Genomic DNA, 18,180 nt, shown 5'->3' with positions numbered 1-18,180 from the left:
TTTTCAATAACAAGAATGTGTAGAAAGTTTTATATGCATATACATGCCTGAATGGTAAAAAAGACAATAAAAATGTTGAAAACAGTAGCATAACATCACCATAACAGTACATTAAGCACTGTGGACAGTGGCCATATAACCCACTGGTTTAGACTATGACAATACATTGTTTATATATATGTGTAAAACACAGTCAATACTACAAGTCTGGTGACTCTTCTTGCTTTAACAAGTAAATTTTTTCCCCGTGTTGGACAGAGTGTATTGTATCAATCTGTGGTATCAACAGTTTCACAAGTGACCTGCTATTTTATACTTCACAAAAAATTTGGTGTAACAGAGGTAGACTCATAATATAAAACAAATTCCGAAGAAGCAAGACAGACTCTATGACATAGACAAGCAAGACATAGACTCTTCGAGGTAGACTCTTCACATTCTTTCTGTCAATAATTTCTGAACGTATTAATTACTCACATCGTGACATCGCTATATTCGTTTGCCGACCAGAAACACCAGAAAAATGCATTTCTGGTACAATAATCCAGTGCAATATTTAATTATGCACAGTGAACAATATACTTTATATAAATCGTGAAAAATCTTTCAAACTGTTATCTCCAACTCGTTTTACTTAACAATAAATATCGGAAGATAATTCAAAGACGTGCGATTGAGCATTTTGTGGCAGATTGTGCTGTGATACGATATTTAGATGTGCAAATTCCAGTATCTTAAGCCTTCGTCGCTGCTGATGCTTTCAAATCGAGCTACACTTGAAATCAATTTTACGGCGATGTATTGGCGTATTCTGCTATCTTTTTCTTGAAAAACTATGGTCACATTGATTTTTTTCATTAATAGAGTAAACCAGTTTATGTAACCGTCGTGACTTGCAAGTAATTGCAAGATATCAGCTTTGACCAGATATTTTCTAATACAACGCCATATTGATTCTCACTACTTTGGGGCTCCGGAAGTAAATTTGCCCGGCTTCAACCACTACTTATGAAATGTAAGCCGTTGCACTATCTAGTGTATTATTATATCTGTGGAGTAAATCCATATCTTAAAGGAACAATAACAATTTTACCTCCCTTTTGTTGAATGCTGAAATGACCAGAAGACTACTTTGTCATATGAAGATGCAGTTTTTTTCTGTATTCATTTTGGTAACTATAAAATACATTTTTTGTTTATAAGTATTGTAGATGGGTGAATTGCTTGATAATTGTTAATTGATTCAGTATTTCTTCTTTTTTATAGTTGTAATAACTCCCTTAATTTTTGTGACACTCTTCTTTTATATAACTATGAAATATGTAATTTACGTAATGTAATAACTTATTTTAATTCTATATGTTCATTCGATGGAGGTATTCACCGTTAGTTGTGATGTTGAATTTGATGATCTCACTTTCATTTATATTTAACTTTTCTGAAATCAGTTTGCAGTAAGATTACTTATGTAGCTGAGAGCTAGAATAAGAGGCACAAAAATTGTATTTCAATGTCATAGAAGTAAAAAACTCCGATTGTCCATGTCAGGCTAGCCCAATATTTAGTTATAAAAATACCAAGAACGAAATTCCTTTCTATAGCTTTTAAGCCTGATCCAGTATCAATAACTGCTGAATCATGCAAAATTTAAACGTCTGCTGATCACGAAAATTGTAATTTAAAGGGCACACGGGGATTTCACGCGTCCCTCTAGGGGTACAGTTTGGGTTAGGGATCTGCGAGGATGGCTATAGACAGAAATCAACCTCAGGTATTGTGTACTTTCAAAGACAATCGTTTTAGTTGTCAGAGTATCAACAACAAAACAACCTTCATCGAAATTTCCTCAAAATCGTCTTCTTCTTTTTTCGTATTTGTCCCAGTCTCTCGCGTGTTTCGCCAAAGAATGTGACGTCACGATTCTCAAGCTGTCTTTGAATTAACTGTAGTCCCGCCAAATTGAATCCAACAGTATCCTAAAGATAAAGCAATCATTACAAGTGTGCCATAGTTTTATCGGCGTCGATGTAAAAACTCAAGAAAATTTGTTCAGTTCATATAATTTGAAAAGCCATTTGTTCAGTTCAAATGATTTAAAAAGTCATTTATGGAGGTTCAGGTGATTTGTAAAGTTATTTGTTCAGTTGAAATGTTTGTAAAGTCATTTGTTTAGTTCAAATGATTTAAAAAGTCATTTGTTCAGTTCATATAACTTGAAAAGTCATCTGTGGCAGTTTGAAATACACAATTCAAAAACTCAAGACGATTAATTTAGGAAAAATCAAAGAACTAGAGAAAAATGAAATCTTCATACTCTTGAATATTTTTGTTTCTAAATGCATACTTTTTTCTGTTGTTAATACACAAAAGAATATTCTATGAACCTTTTTAATACCAAGCCAAACTCAGTATTAAGATTGGCACTGTATTGTGAAAGAAAGCCTTAATTGCTCTTAACCAATCAAAATTGACGACTTTTTCGTGTTAAGTTTACAGTCATGAAAGTGTCGACAATATATACCACGAATAAATTAACGGTCGTATAGCGCATTGTAAAATTACGAGAGAAATTTGGCGAGACTTGCGGTTTATTAAACGTACAACTTCCTGTTAATGTTAAGCAAAATTGTTCGGTTTGAGCAAACATTTATTTAATGTAGTGAGCTAATTAAATAAGAAGATTCAATACAAAACTATAATCGTAACTAAAAACTCAGAGGAATGTCAATAGTTTATATATACAAAAATATCACGTGACTAAATAAACTGAACTATATATGTGAATACGAACTAGCGTTCTATTTTTCGTATAGTGATGCAGTATAATCTTTAACACTCCCTCTCGAAAAATATGAACTGTAACTAATCAATTAAACATTTAAAGAGTTCTTCTAACTTTAATGAGTTCTCTCATACTTTGAAATTTCGTCTTCCCTAATGGTTTGGTCAACAAATCTGCTAGCATTTCATCTGTAGGACAATAGTCAAGACGTATTTCTTTATTAGATACTCTATCATGGATATAATGACATTTGATATCGATATGCTTGGTTCGAGGATGATACTTTGGATTTTTGGATAATGCTATAGCTCCTTGATTATCTTCTTTAATCGGAGTGGGTTTTCTTTGAACAAAACTTAAGTCTGAAAGCAGTGCACGTAGTCACATTGCTTCTTGAGAAGCCAAAGATGCAGCAACATATTCTGCCTCCGTTGATGAAAGTGCTACGACACTTTGCTTTTTACTAGCCCAACTGATTACTCCTCCGTATAAAGTAAACAGATATCCTGATTGCGATTTCCTTCCATTTGGATTACTTCCCCAATCTGCATCAACATAACCTTTTAAGTCTATATCAACTTCTTTCTTTCCATCATATACGATTCCGTAATCAATTGTTCCTTTGACGTATCGCAATATACGTTTTGCAGCTATCCATTGTTCTTTTCCGGGTTTCGAACAAAATTGATTCACCATTCCCAGTGCTTGTGCAAGGTCAGGTCTTGTTCCACTAACTGCATATGTCAATCCTCCAATCAACGCTTGATACTTAGTAGTTTCAACTGGCTCTTCTTGATTGGGTAGCAACTTTGCTCCTTGATTAACAGGTGTTGCAACCGGTTTACACTGATCCATACCGAACTTTGCTAATAAATTAGTAAGATATTTCGATTGATGTAATTTCATTCTTTTTCTTTCTCTAACTCGTTCAACTTGAATTCCAAGACAACAACTTATTTCTCCAAGATCCTTCATTTCAAAACGTTTTCTTAATGCTTCCTTTTCTCTTTGCAATATTTTGAAATTATTACTGGCTAGACTTATGTCGTGAACGTATGAGGCAATAACCATAATATCATCTCCCTCTCGCTTTATATACAGGCAAGGGTCTGATTTTGATTGTAGATATTCTGAACCCTTCAAAAATTGGTCGATGGTGATGTACCAACATCGTGATGATTGTTTCAATCCATAAATGCTCTTGTTCAGTTTACAGACGAGTTTTTCTCCCTTTTTATGTATCCTTCAGGCTGGGACATGTAAAGTTCTTCTTCCAATTCACCGTTCAAAAAGGCTGTAGAAACGTCCATCTGATGTATCTCAAAATTAAGCTGGTTCGCAATTGCCAACAAAGAACGAATTGATTTGTACTTTGCAACAGGCGAAAAGGTTTCGTCGTAATCCAAACCTGGTTCCTGAGAAAAACCTTTTGCGACTAGACGAGCTTTATGTCTCTCTACGGATCCATCCGCGTTGTATTTTACTTTAAATACCCAACGACAATTGATTGTTTTTCGTTTTTCGGGAAGATCAACTAATGTCCATGTTTCGTTCTTGATATGAGCTGCGTATTCATCATCCATGGCATATTTCCAATGCTTCTTATCAGGACCAGTTAGAGCTTCATCTACGGTTGTGGGTTCTGTTAAACTTAGCTCTTCATTTATGAATGCTGTGTTACTTTCCCACCAATTTCCAGTAATCACTGTCCCATATCTTTCTGGAGGTTTTCGTTGACGAAATGAACATCGTGGTTGTTCTTCGATTTCTGTTTCTTGCAAAATGTTTGACTGATTCATGTCTTGATTAGGATCTATTGTGGTATCGTCTTTATGATTCGGTGAAGGTAAAGAAAGATTAGTAATCGTAAATTCTTCTTTAATAAATCTTGAATTCATTTCATTGAGATCAACTATTTCTTTCTTTGTTTGTTTGATAAATTCATCTTCATTAAACAAGACATCTCTGGATATATAAACCTTTTGAGTCTCAAGGTCAAAAAGTCTGTATCCTTTACTTGAAAGACTATAACCAACAAATATACATCTCTTTGTTTTCGAATCCCATTTCTTTCTATTTTCCTTTGATACATGCATATAGGCAGTACATCCAAATACCTTAAAATGCGATACATCTGGTTTCTTTCCATGGAAGCTTTCATAAGGTGTCATTCCATTAACAGCTGCTGTAGGACTTCGATTTCTAATAACGACTGCTGTGCATACAGCTTCAGCCCAAAACCTTTTCTCAAGATTTGCATGACACATCATGGACCTAGCCGCTTCTTGTATAGTTCGGTTCATTCTCTCGGATACACCATTCTGTTGTGGTGTTCTAGGTACACTTAATTGATGTTGAATTTTTCTTTAAGATAGTTCATGAACTCTTTGGATCTATATTCACCGCCATTATCTGATCTAAGGATTTTGATCTTCTTCTCTGTGAAATTTGTAACCATAGCTTCATATTCCTTAAACTTCTCTAATACCTCATTTTTTCTTTTTATAAAGTAAACAGCTGTGAATCTGGACTTATCGTCAATAAAGGTAACATAGTAACGACTACCACCATAACTGTTTTCTTGCATAGGTCCACAAACGTCACTGTGAATGATTTCAAGAATTTCCTTTGCTTGAGTTGCTTGTCCTTTGGGAAATGAAATTCGATTCTGTTTGCCCTTTGCACAACCTTCACAGAACTTAGGTTCTTTTGTAGACTCAAAATCCAACCCATTAACCAATTTGTGATCTCTCAATAATTGCAAATTCTTTATACTCAAATGACCATACCTCTGATGCCATAAATCCTCTTGATGATCTTTTTTAACCATATTGACATCATGGAATTTATCATTCTTTAAACTTGCATCAAGTATGTATAAGCTATTTCGTAGCTTACCAGATCCCATGACAGTTCCTGATGTGTCAAAGATAACACATCCACTTTCTTGAAGATGAATTGAATATCCTCGCTTAGTCGTGGCACTTACTGAAAATTGATTCTTCGCAAGGTCTGGAACATGCAACACATCCACCAATCTTACAGGTTTATATTTCTTACCAGCTTTGATGTTAAGCCAAATATTTCCTTTTCCAAATGCTTGGACAACACGATTATCTCCCAGACGTACCTTTTGTGGCCTTGCAAAATGAACATAGCCAACCATCATTTTCTTTTCATATGACATGTGTTGGGATGCTCTTGAGTCTATATACCATTCAAAGTCTTTATGATTTTTAGATTCCGATGACCAAAATAATGCATGTTCAACAGATGCATTAAATGATGTATCTTCTTTTCTTTCTTTGGAGTCTCTTGACTTATTTTTCTTGGGTTTATTGCAATTTCTTGCCCAATGTCCAGGGATTCCACAATTGTAACATTTTCCTTTTTTCTTGTATTTTATTTTTATTTTATTGTTTCTCTCATTTTTTGACAATAAAGCATCTTCTCCAGCATCTGCACTTGATAAATTTTCTTTACGTTTGTAGTCTTCATGCAACAACCTTGCTACTACAAATTCCAATGTTAAATCATCAGCACGAGACTCTAAAGCTGTAATCAAGTTACTGTAGGATTCCAGGAGGCTACATAAGAGCGTTGCAACCTGATCATCCTCTGTTATAGATGCACCCAGCGCTTCAAGCTGACTTGCCAAAGCTTTCATTTTATTAATATGCTCAGTCATAGATTCATCAATCCCCATAGTTGCCGAGAAATATTTCTTTCGAAGAAACAGTTTGTTCGCCAAAGACTTTACTTCATGGTGGTCTTCCAATTTTGACCATGCTTCCTTCGCTGTTTTAGCCGATCGAACTATTGACAATTGTTCGTCCTTTAATGATAAACAGATTGTAGCGAGAGCTTTTCTTTCTCGTCTTTGAAATTGTTTGCGTTGAGTTTCAGTAGAATCTTCAACAGAAGGCTCAACCTCGACGCCATTAACAATATCCCAAAGATCTTTATCTTCTAGGATCATTTGTAACTTAAATCTCCAAAGATGAAAGTTCTCTCCATTAAATTTTTCGATTCGATACAACATTGCGTGTTCGTCACTACCTGACGCCATTGTCAAAACTTGTCAAAAATACGGCTAATTTATCTATAAATTACACTCAACAAGTCCTCAAACCGAACAGGCGCTCTCTGGGCCCATAACCTGTTAATTTTAAGCAAAATTGTTCGGTTTGAGCAAACATTTATTTAATGTAGTGAGCTAATTAAATAAGAAGATTCAATACAAAACTATAATCGTAACTAAAAACTCAGAGGAATGTCAATAGTTTATATACATATACAAAAATATCACGTGACTAAATAAACTGAACTATATATATGAAGACGAACTAGCGTTCTATTTTTCGTATAGTGATGCAGTATAAACTTTAACACTTCCAACCTTCATTCAACCTTTCGCGAACACGGCTACGACAATGTGATCTGATAGAGTCTATTACTGGCAGTAGTTCAGGAGTGGATATAATCTTGTTGTGATGTATTCTATCGTAACAAAATATGGAAAAAATGAAAAATATCCAGCATTGTACCTAGGTATCTCACCAATTGTATCATATATTCAGCAATACTGAAGGAATATGATAAAATTCTTAGGAAATGATTTAAAGACAGACGTATTGAAAAAATATCGATCGAAACGAAAAATAAAATTACGTCTTAATCTTACCGAAGTAGAAAGAACAGACATCGACAACTTAACTCTGTTTCCCAACCATTCTAAACAATCACGTACATCTGGGATGAGCAAAATTTGAAAACGAAACCTGTACCATGTGAAGTAAGGACACAGGAGTCAAAATACATTTCACTTTACCTTAATCCACTCAAGAAGAAGTTTCAGTACATCAATAACATAGTCAAACGGTAACACAAGCAATGATTCTTCAAGTTCACTAAAATTAAATAATTTAAATGTATTGTAGAAAACACTTGCTTCTTAAGATACCTATCTACTGTATTCTAATAACACTTAATATTTAATTCCTTTAGTAGCTCCAACGAGACAGTTTGCCATACTTCACCTTTAAAATGCTCTAAATTAACTTTTAGTACAAACAACGATTCTTCACGGGATAATTTGCTGCTCTTTACAATACTTCAACCTTACCTTGACTTTACTTTTTTCACCACTAGAAGTACATACTGTACAGGCTGTGAAAAGAAAAAAAATTTACAAACGTCGTAAGTATGTGGTCCGGGAAAAGGAGGTTGACATAGACAGGCATTCAATCGTAGAACAACAATATTTATGGCCTCCATCTTCGTGGTCAAGATATTTTATTTCATTATTACAAATCTTGTGTATTTTACATTTAACTCTTATTTTTTCTAGAGTTGTTATAAATGTAAAGCCATCTCATCCATTTTTTCCTTATCTACGTACGTACGTATGTAAATCTTGCAATCAACCATTACATTAATATTTACATTAATCATGTTGAACATGCACGTGGCTTTCACCTTGTATCACGTGGCCTTCATATTGTTCTTAAATGGAAACATTGAAGATATAGTAAACTTACACTGACATTACCAAAGGCAGCAAGAATCGGATGAATGACGCGCTTTGGAAGCTGTTCAAAGGAAAGAAAATGTATGTGGATTTTCTGTATAAATTAGACGATAGTGAAGGGCGTGGTTCCAATTAGAGAGTGTGGAAATATTGGTGGTAGTTTCATGGTAGGTCAGTGCAGAGCGTGGTACCAATTAAACAGTATGAAAATAATGGTGGTTTCATTGGTAGAGTTTAATAACAGTGTAGGGCGTTGCCTCAAATAAAGAATAAGAAAATATTATTAGTGGTTTTATGGGTAGGGTTAAATTACGATGCAGGACGCGGTTAAATTAGAGAGTAAGAAAATATTGGCAGTGGTTTCACAGGTAGGGTTGAATAACAGTGTAGGGCGTTGCCCCAATTAGGGTGTTTAGTCTAGGAAAGTTTTGTGATGATGCCAGTCATGCTTATTTAAAATTGTTCATTTAAGATTTAAGATTGTCTATACGTATAACATAAACATTTTGTAGATGTGCAGAGCAAGAAATAACAAATCTTTCATTTAAGATTTAAGATTGTCTAAACGTATAACATAAACATTTTGTAGATGTGCAGAGCAAGAAAGAAAAAACCTACCGTTTTGTCTTTGGTCACTTGACTCCCTTTATGTTCAAGTTCTTTCTGCCTTTCTTCCTTATACAATTCAATGGCCTCCATGATTCTTTCAGCCTAATGAAGAGATAAGAGAACAAACATCAACATAGTAATCTCCAGGCGTATATTGTATATTATACTGTATTATCCTCCAAGTATCCCTATCTTACTGTATCATCTTCCAAGTATCTATATTCTACTATAATATCCTCCAAGTATCCCAATCATACTGTATTATCTTCCAAGAATCAATATTCTACTATAATATCATCCAAGTATCCTAATCATACTATATTATCTTCCAAGTATCTATATTCTACTATAATATCCTTCAAGTACCGCGTCTCAATGTAAGCTTAAAAACTTGGCCTCAGATATGCACAGTCTTCACATGTCTTTGGTGTACTAGAGTTTTCCATACATCTGTGTAATTTTGAGGTATCTTTCAGGTACTACAGGGGGACTGGGCACAAAACCAATCAAATTAACTTGCAATGCTAATACAACAACAAAACTAACTCCTTTGATCGTCTCGATAGTTTTCTTGCCAGCTTTAACAGCTTCTGTGTCTAGTTCACCTGGAATCTAAACAACATCATGGTTTAAATAAATGAATTTATTTAGTGCAATAAATGCAACTTCCACAAGATATTTTCCATAGTGAAAGTATATAACAAATACAGAGTAGTTGGGCTCAAGATGGAACATACATATCTCATGTTACATAATAAAAAGAATCTTACAATTGTTTCAACTCCTGTTACGGCGCTTTCTTCGTAAGCTGCTTCTCTCTCCTAAATAGAAAAATTAAAATAAACATTGAAAGTACAGGTACAATATGCATATTTTTGCAGCTCCAGCAACAGATCTATGTATAGTACCATTTCTCTCTCCTCTTCGACAAACAACGGTTCGTCCGTTCGTTCCCAGAGTCTTAACGATTTATCATGTGACCCACTGATCTATAAGATAAAATATTATGCATGTGGAACTGGAGTGTTAAGAAAAAGTGTTGATCTTTGAGTAAATGGTACTCTTATTGATAATAACGTCTTTCGTTCATTCTTTCATTCATATCAAGCAAACTTATGTTTAACATTATCTAAAACCTTCCATACTTGACACTTACAACAAACTCGCCGTCATGGCTGATTGCAAGACTCCATATTTCTGAATGATGACCTTTTAAGGTCGTAACATGAACAAATCTGTCAGCGTCCCAATATTTTATCGTTTTATCTTTACTTGCACTGAAGAAATAATGAGTTTTCGGCACGAACTGCACGGCCATGACACTAAAAGAAGATTAAAGCTGTTATAATATAAATAGCGAATATACATGTAGGTATTACTAGGTGTAATGTTGATAGCATGAGAATATAAGGTATACAATGAAAGTACATGTAGGTATTGTGGGGTGTAGTGTTGATAACATGAGAATATAAAGTACAAAATGAAAGTACATGTAGTATTGTGGGGTGTAATGTTGATAACATGCGGGTAAAAAATATGTAGGAAATCTAAGTATAAAACAATTGAGGACGTGGTTTACTAGTATGCGACAAGGTGGTATAGATGAAACAATGATGTGGAATCCAGGGGTAAGAGTGTTTAATAGGGTAGAATGATAGTGGGGAATAGGGATACGAGGCTATATATATTACATCATAAAGGTACATAAAATAATGGATGTCATCATGGGCGAATATTGATTTTCGACAATCAAAATCAAATAAATAAATTTTGTCAACGCCACCTGAAATGAGGAGAACGTTATCCTGTAAAAAATGAATCAAGGATGACAAAAATACGAATTCAAAGACAGAGAAAAGTTTCAAAAACAAATAACGACGCCATTGAAAAGCGTTCACTAATGCAAAGTGGTCAAGAGATGTACCGCTACACGCTCTACACTTTCACAACAGAGAATTGATAAAAATTTACACGGTCTTACGTAGTTGACATTATGTACGTCTTTTTCAAAGTTTCATATCAATTTTCATTACATTCTCATAAACATCGCTCATTTTATAATTCCTTAGTTTACGTCACAAACTGAAACTTCCTCGTTTGGGTTTAAAGCAACATTGAAGAAAAGCTTACCCAGAAAAATTTACATTCTTTTGAACTGTCGCATAAATTATTAATGCATTATTTAAAATTGATTCACTTTGTATGTTTAATTCGTAAATATCTAATTCGAAAACCTATTGCGAAATGACTTATTTACAGCTTGGTAATGTATCTTTTGTGTATACGTATTTTTCTTGTATTTTATGTCATAAAGTTCTTTTGACCAAAAATAAAAAACGTATTATAAAACATGATATCAAAACAGAGTTGAAAGCCGTTCCTGTGAGCTTGAAAAAAACAGTATAATTTATGCGACAGCTAAAACGGATGTGACGTATACAAAATGTATGACGTAGGCTAAGGATTCTTCTCACAAACACAATCCACTGCTATCAAATACGACAGTCAAACGTTGATACTTTGAAACACACGTCATATGAATAAAACATACCGTTGATACATCCATGGTAACAACAGGTAATTTATGACCATAGAGGGATAGGAAGAACTAAATAACGACGCGGGAAAAGTAACCACATTTAAAGAATGAATACAAAAGTATTTAGAATAAATGGGCAGGAAAATGTTCATTCAGTTAAATTTTTGAGACTTCTGTAAATCAAATTATAACGTTGATGGAAAGCAGACATTACTCCAATGTTACGTAACTAGCTTAAAGTCAAAAATATCGCCTTCTTTTTACAAAAGTGGATATTTTCAGTGAATTTTTTTGTAGGAAAAGGAAACAGTTCTAACTCAAAGTGCATTTTTATCGTGATTCATAGAAAAACAAATGGGAGAATTTCGTACAAGGAGTCATCTTTAAAGTGATCTACAGCAACAAATGAAAATATTCTAACTGCTATCCAACATCAACTGCTATCCAACATCAACTGCTATGCAATATCAACTGCTATCCAACAGCAACTGCTATCCAATATCATCAACTGCTACCCAACATCAACTGCTATCCAACATCAACTGCTATCCAATATCATCAACTGTTACCAGGATCATCAAATGCTATCAAATACTATCAACTGCTATCAAATACCATCAACTGCAGTCCAATACCATCAACTGCTATCTAATACCATCAACTGCTATCCACATACTAACCAAGTATCAATCACCATCTGCTATCAATACCATCAACTGCTATCAAATACCATCAACCGCTATCCAATCTCATCAACTGCTATCCAATACCATCAACTGCTATCCAATATCAACTGCTATCCAATATCATCAACTACGTACAAAAATATTTAACAACTTACCTTCAATGTATCAGTGAAGAAAATTTTCATTGTAAAATCAAGCAAAGCCACGGCAATAAACTTTTGATTTGGACTGCAAAGAAGGTTGGCACGTGATTAAATGAAAGATCATAAGTATGTGTACCCTCCCCCACAGTCGAATATATCAACAACTAACCTGAACTTTACACACATTACGTCATCATTCATCTTTAATGTTCGTGCATGACAAATACTTAATCTTTGACTAAACAAAATGATACAAAATGAATCACCCAATTGTACAACGAAATACATAATCGAACTAGACAATATTGAATCATACAATTAGAAAATGTTAAGCTGAGGATTGAACAATCAAAAAGTGGATGGTCGCATTTCAACACTTTTCTTTACAAACATCATGAAATGCACAAGAAAAACAAGAGAAAAAACTTTAGAACACAAGCTTCAACAAAGATTGAACAAACAAAAAGTGGATGGTCATATTTAACCATTTTTCTTTACAAACATCATGAAATGCACAAAAAAACAAAGAAAAACTTAGAACACAAGCTTCAACAAAAGATTGAACAAACAAAAGCGGATGGTCACATTTAACCACTTTTCTTTACAAACATCATGAAATGCGCAAGAAAACAAGAGAAAACTTTTAGAACACAAGCTTCAACAAAGATTGAACAAAAAACAAAGTGATGGTCACATTTAACCACTTTTCTTTACAAACACATGAAATGCATACAAAAACAAGAAAAAAAAAACTTTAGAACACAAGCTTCAACAAAGATTGAATAAAACAAAAGTGGATGGTCACATTTAACCACTTTTTACAAACATCATGAAATGCACAAAAAACAAGAGAAAAACTTTAGAACACAAGTCAACAAAGATTGAACAAACAAAAGCGGATGGTCAAGATTAACCACTTTTCTTTACAAACATCAGGAAATGCACAAGAAAAACAAGAGAAAAAACCCTGAACACAAGCTTCAACAGAATTAGTACATGAAGTTGTTTTTCTCCGACAGACAATGTACATTTTTTTGTCTTACAATGTTAAAAAGTGAAAAATCACGTTGAGTGCAAACGTTGCTTTACATGCAAATTATTTAATACCTGGTCGTTGAATAGTTCTCATCCGTAATCAAATCAAATTCCCAAAATTTTACAACCTTGTCACCACTTCCCGAGGCGAATAGCGTCCAGAAATTGATAAAATCATCATTTCTAGATGAACGTACGTAGTCTGGAGCTCCCTCTGAGGACGGGGGGGGGGAAGAGAAGTGAAGCATACGTCAAAATGTTACTTTCCAACGACTGGACCAAAAATATGTTTTTTAAATGAAGTAAAGTTCCTTACATTATCGGGAGCTAAACACAACGACCAAATAGCACCATCGTGTGCGTCCACAGTTTCAAGCAATGAACCAGACGAAACGTCAAATATTTGGAGTTTGCCAGCCTGTAAAGGAAATTTTGAGGGTCAGCATCTTACATTGTCTCACTAATTTATAAAGTCATCTTCACTATTGTTGTATACCTTAGTTCAAACAACAACGTGTCTGTCACATGACCTTACATTGTCTCACTACTTTATAAAGTCATCTTCACTAGTGTTGTATACCTTAGTTCCAACAACAATGTGTCTGTCACATGACCTTACATTGTCTCACGACTTTATAAAGTCATATTCACTAATGCTGAATACCTTAGTACGAACAACAACGTGTCTGTCACATGACCTTACATTGTCTCACGACTTTATAAAGTCACATTCACTAATGCTGAATACCTTAGTACCAACAATGTGTCTGTCACATGACCTTACATTGTCTCACTATTTTATACCCCTGCGCCTGGATCATCACGTTGCCGTCGTGCAGGGGCTTAAGTACTTCACTGAAGGAAAACTAAGAATGATCCAAACCCGGTCTCCGAACTTCGATGTCGAACTCCCGGAACCACACCTCCAAACTCATGAATAGTCCAAATACAGAAAACCATACTGGCTCGGACGTCGCCCAGGATAAAAAGGTCCGCTCATTGAGCCAAGCTGGCTCCCATCTCAACATTGGCCCAACAGTGAACTTACTCTCCTTAAAATGTCGAAGGATTGTCTATGGCCAAATGTGAATACTAATCAAAACTTCTTCATGATAACAAAGTTGATATTCTCTTTCTACAAGAGACCCATATTGTAGAGAATAGTCCATCATCGAGATACACTATCACAAATTACTCGCTTGTTGACGCCATCTTCCATGAAAAATATGGCACAATGGTTTTTTCAAAACATCCCCAATTAACCTTAGTGATACAATCTGCTCTAACTGAAAATAATGTCCATCGTACTATTTTCCACTATGGCGGAACTACTCTAATTAACATCTATAAACCACCGAATGAGAACTGGCCATCACCACCTCTACCACACATCAGTCACCCTACAGTTATCACAGGTGATTTCAACAGTCATCATTCAGACTGGGGTTACAGAACGAACAATACAGCTGGTGAAGACATCAGCACATGGACATCACAAAATAATATGCATCTATTGTTTGATCCGCGAGAAAAGGGCACTTTCTTCTCTGCAAGATGGCAAAGAGAATACTCTACTGACCTAACATTCGTATCCAAGGATAACAATGACATACCACTCTATTCCTCTCGTCAAGTCCTCGGTTCATTCCCTAAAAGCCAACACAGACCTCTTCTTATCACAATAGGTCTAAATATTTCACCATCTCTCCTAAACCTAGATGGAATTTCCAAAAAGCAAACTGGAGTGATTTCACTAAGTCCATAGAGAGAACATGCCCAAGAATACAACCCGTACAGGAAAACATCCCCCGCTTCACCAAACTCATTCTACGTAGTGCCAGAAAATTTATTCCAAGAGGCCAGCGATCTACTTACATCCCTTGCTGGACAGAAGAAAGTCAAACTCTTCTTAAAAGATATGAAGAAACACAGGACCAAAGCATAGCTGAGGAACTCTTAAAATCTCTACAAAAAGGACGTTGCAAGAAATGGCAGGAAACAGTAGAAAACACGGACTTCTGCCACTCAAGCAGAAAGGCATGGAACCTCTTGAAAAAACCTGACCCAGATAAACGCCCGCAAACAACACAGGAGGCACCGATTAACATTGAAGATATCGCAAAACAAATAAAACAGCGTAGCACCCATAAACCAATCCATAAATTCGAAAAAGAAATCAGACATGAATACCAACGCTTATACAAATCAAGCCCGGATGACAGCTTTTCTTCAATGCCAGTTAGTAAGCAAGAAGTCGACACTGCAATTAAACAAATGAAAGCTGGCAAGGCAGCCGGAATAGATGGTATCTATTCATACATGATCAAACATTTAGGCCACAAGGCGATCAACTGGCTTGCATTATCTCTCTCGGATGTTATTGACGAATCAGAATACCCACAGACTTGGAGAGAAGCTAAAATACTTGCCATCCTCAAACCTGGAAAACCCTCAAACGATCCATCAAGTTATCGCCCAATTTCTCTGTTGTGTTGTTTTTTAAACTTCTAGAGAGAATACTACTGACCAGAATAGCACCCCAACTCGACCCCTATATCCCAATAGAACAAGCAGGCTTTCGACCAGGTAGAGATGCCACTGAACAAGTTCTGGCCTTAACGACATACATCGAAATGGGATATGAAAGAAAACAGAAAACTGGAGCTGCAATTATTGATCTATCTGCGGCTTACGACACGGTATGGCACAACGGTTTGATGTATAAAACCAAATGTATCCCTTGTAAGAAAACACTAAAGCTTTTGAATAAAATGTCTGGATCAAGAATTTATCATGTATGTTTGGGTGACAAAATAAGCAAAAAGAGAACTATAAAAAACGGTGTTCCCCAAGGTTCAGTTCTAGCACCAACTTTGTTCAACATCTATATCAGTGACTTACCACAGACCACCTCTCTCAAACTTGGCTACGCTGATGACTTTGTACTATCACACCAATCTAGCGATATTAAACAAATTCAAGATACCCTCAGCCATGATACAACAAAACTACAAATCTTTTTCAACAAGTGGTACCTAAATATGAACACAACCAAAACTGTAAGCACACTCTTCCACTTGGACAATCACAAGGCAAATCTACAACTTGCAATACGTGTAGGCAACTCCAAATTACCATATGACTCATCTCCAAAATACCTGGGTGTGACTTTAGATCGCTCGCTAACATACAAACAGCACATTGAAAACACTGCCACAAAACTGCGAAAACGAAATGGCATAATTAAAAAACTGGCAGGAACATCGTGTGGCGCCACTCCAACGGTACTTAGGACATCATCTCTTGCCCTATCATACGGTGTTGCAGAATATTGTGCTCCAGTTTGGTCTAGCTCTAAACACGTCAATAAGATAGAAGTATTGCTAAATGACACAATGCGAACAATTTCCGGGACATTAAAATCAACCCCAACCTCTTGGCTACCTGTAATGAGTGCTATAGCTCCACCTAACATACGCAGACAGGAAGCAACACAGAAACAACATCATCGCATTGAAAATACACTAATTGACACTCCACTAAAAACTATTATCCAGTCTGCCTCAACTACTTCGAGACTTAAATCACGAAAACCTTTTTATAACTCCAAGATTGAATCGTTTGACCTCAACAATACATGGAAGGAACAATGGTACGAAAATAAACCAAGGGGTGCTGATCTAATTAAAGCTCCCACAAATGTCCCTCTTCCTGGTTTCAAAAAGCTAACTCGTAAACAATGGAGCACTTGTAACCGAATAAGATCGAAACAGGGCAGAACAGCTAACAACCTATACCGATGGGGCTACAAAGACTCGCCAACTTGCCCATCATGTAACGCCACCAACCAGAATATGGACCATATCATCCTGCAATGTCCGTTCACACGCATTGAAGGCGGCTACGCAACAGTGCACAAAGCAGATGATAACTTCGCAAGCTGGCTTGATGAGACACACATGGAAGTGTGACCATACGAAACTACTACTACTACTATTTTATAAAGTCACATTCATTAATGCTGAATACCTTAGTACCAACAACAATGTGTCTGTCACCAGGTACAAAAAGCGAACTTACACAATAACCAGAAGACATTGTTCTGATGCATTTCTGAGTCGATCTATAAATTTGTTAGAAAAATCATCAGAAGTTGAAATAGACACAGTCACTCTTTCGACCCACAAACAATGATAGCGTAGAGTACGTAAGTCTGTTACGGTAATTTTACATCTTTCAGGATGCTATTTTAATTCCTTGCATATTGGTTTTTTTAGTAAACTTTGATTTTTCCCCTCCCCTCCCCCTATTTGAAATTACTCGAACCTTATTCCTAACAGAAAGAATGATTATCCTGTTGGTACAACGTGATAAAAAATTAAAAAATATGCATCATTGTATGTTTTAGTTAAAGAAATTACAAGCAAATACACATACACAACTTTAAAAATCTGTTTATTGTACCTGTTCCACAATTTAACACTTTCAGCTGCGCCAGAGAGTATGCAGGAATCGTCAGATTGAATGACAAAGTCCTAAAGTAACAAAGCGAAGAAAATCAACTAAATCAAGGGTGAAGTTCATATAAATAAAAAATAAATCCATTTTATTCAAGATTCGTGCTAAAGTGGAAAATATATAAATGCAGATGAAGCGAAAATAACAACAACACAACAAAATTAATCATTTTCTCACATGCAATTATTTCTAACCATTGAATCGCATGTAAAATAAAAAATACATTTGCTCTTAGGGTCAATCAGATGAAGTGAGCTGTTACATGATGCTTCTAAAAGGCACATGAGATTTTAAGACTTTAACTTATTGTCTTTATATTCCAGATTTATTGAGATCTA

General features: G+C 35.4%; 1 protein-coding gene across 1 annotated transcript; it reads right to left on the bottom strand.

Annotated features, from left to right (window-relative positions):
- Window positions 1-1,289: 1,289 nt before the first annotated feature.
- On the bottom strand, window positions 1,290-18,126 carry LOC124441550 (WD repeat-containing protein 3-like). Its single transcript, XM_046992026.1, has 20 exons — window positions 18,037-18,126; window positions 17,789-17,859; window positions 17,354-17,447; window positions 13,642-13,742; window positions 13,397-13,483; window positions 12,459-12,527; window positions 12,302-12,374; window positions 11,473-11,529; window positions 10,641-10,726; window positions 10,078-10,246; window positions 9,830-9,910; window positions 9,692-9,742; window positions 9,468-9,533; window positions 8,931-9,023; window positions 8,323-8,373; window positions 7,908-7,951; window positions 7,614-7,692; window positions 7,467-7,516; window positions 7,182-7,282; window positions 1,290-1,976 (listed from the first exon to the last, which is right to left on the bottom strand). The coding sequence occupies exons 1-20, from the start codon at window positions 18,124-18,126 to the stop codon at window positions 1,924-1,926; spliced, it is 1,566 nt and encodes a 521-aa protein (XP_046847982.1). The 3' UTR covers window positions 1,290-1,923.
- Between the last annotated feature and the right edge of the window lie 54 nt (window positions 18,127-18,180).

Source organism: Xenia sp. Carnegie-2017, unplaced genomic scaffold (assembly GCF_021976095.1).
Source record: "Xenia sp. Carnegie-2017 unplaced genomic scaffold, XeniaSp_v1 HiC_scaffold_20, whole genome shotgun sequence".
In the NCBI taxonomy this organism is placed as follows: Eukaryota; Metazoa; Cnidaria; class Anthozoa; order Malacalcyonacea; family Xeniidae; genus Xenia; species Xenia sp. Carnegie-2017.
This window is presented reverse-complemented; position numbering and strand designations above follow the sequence as displayed.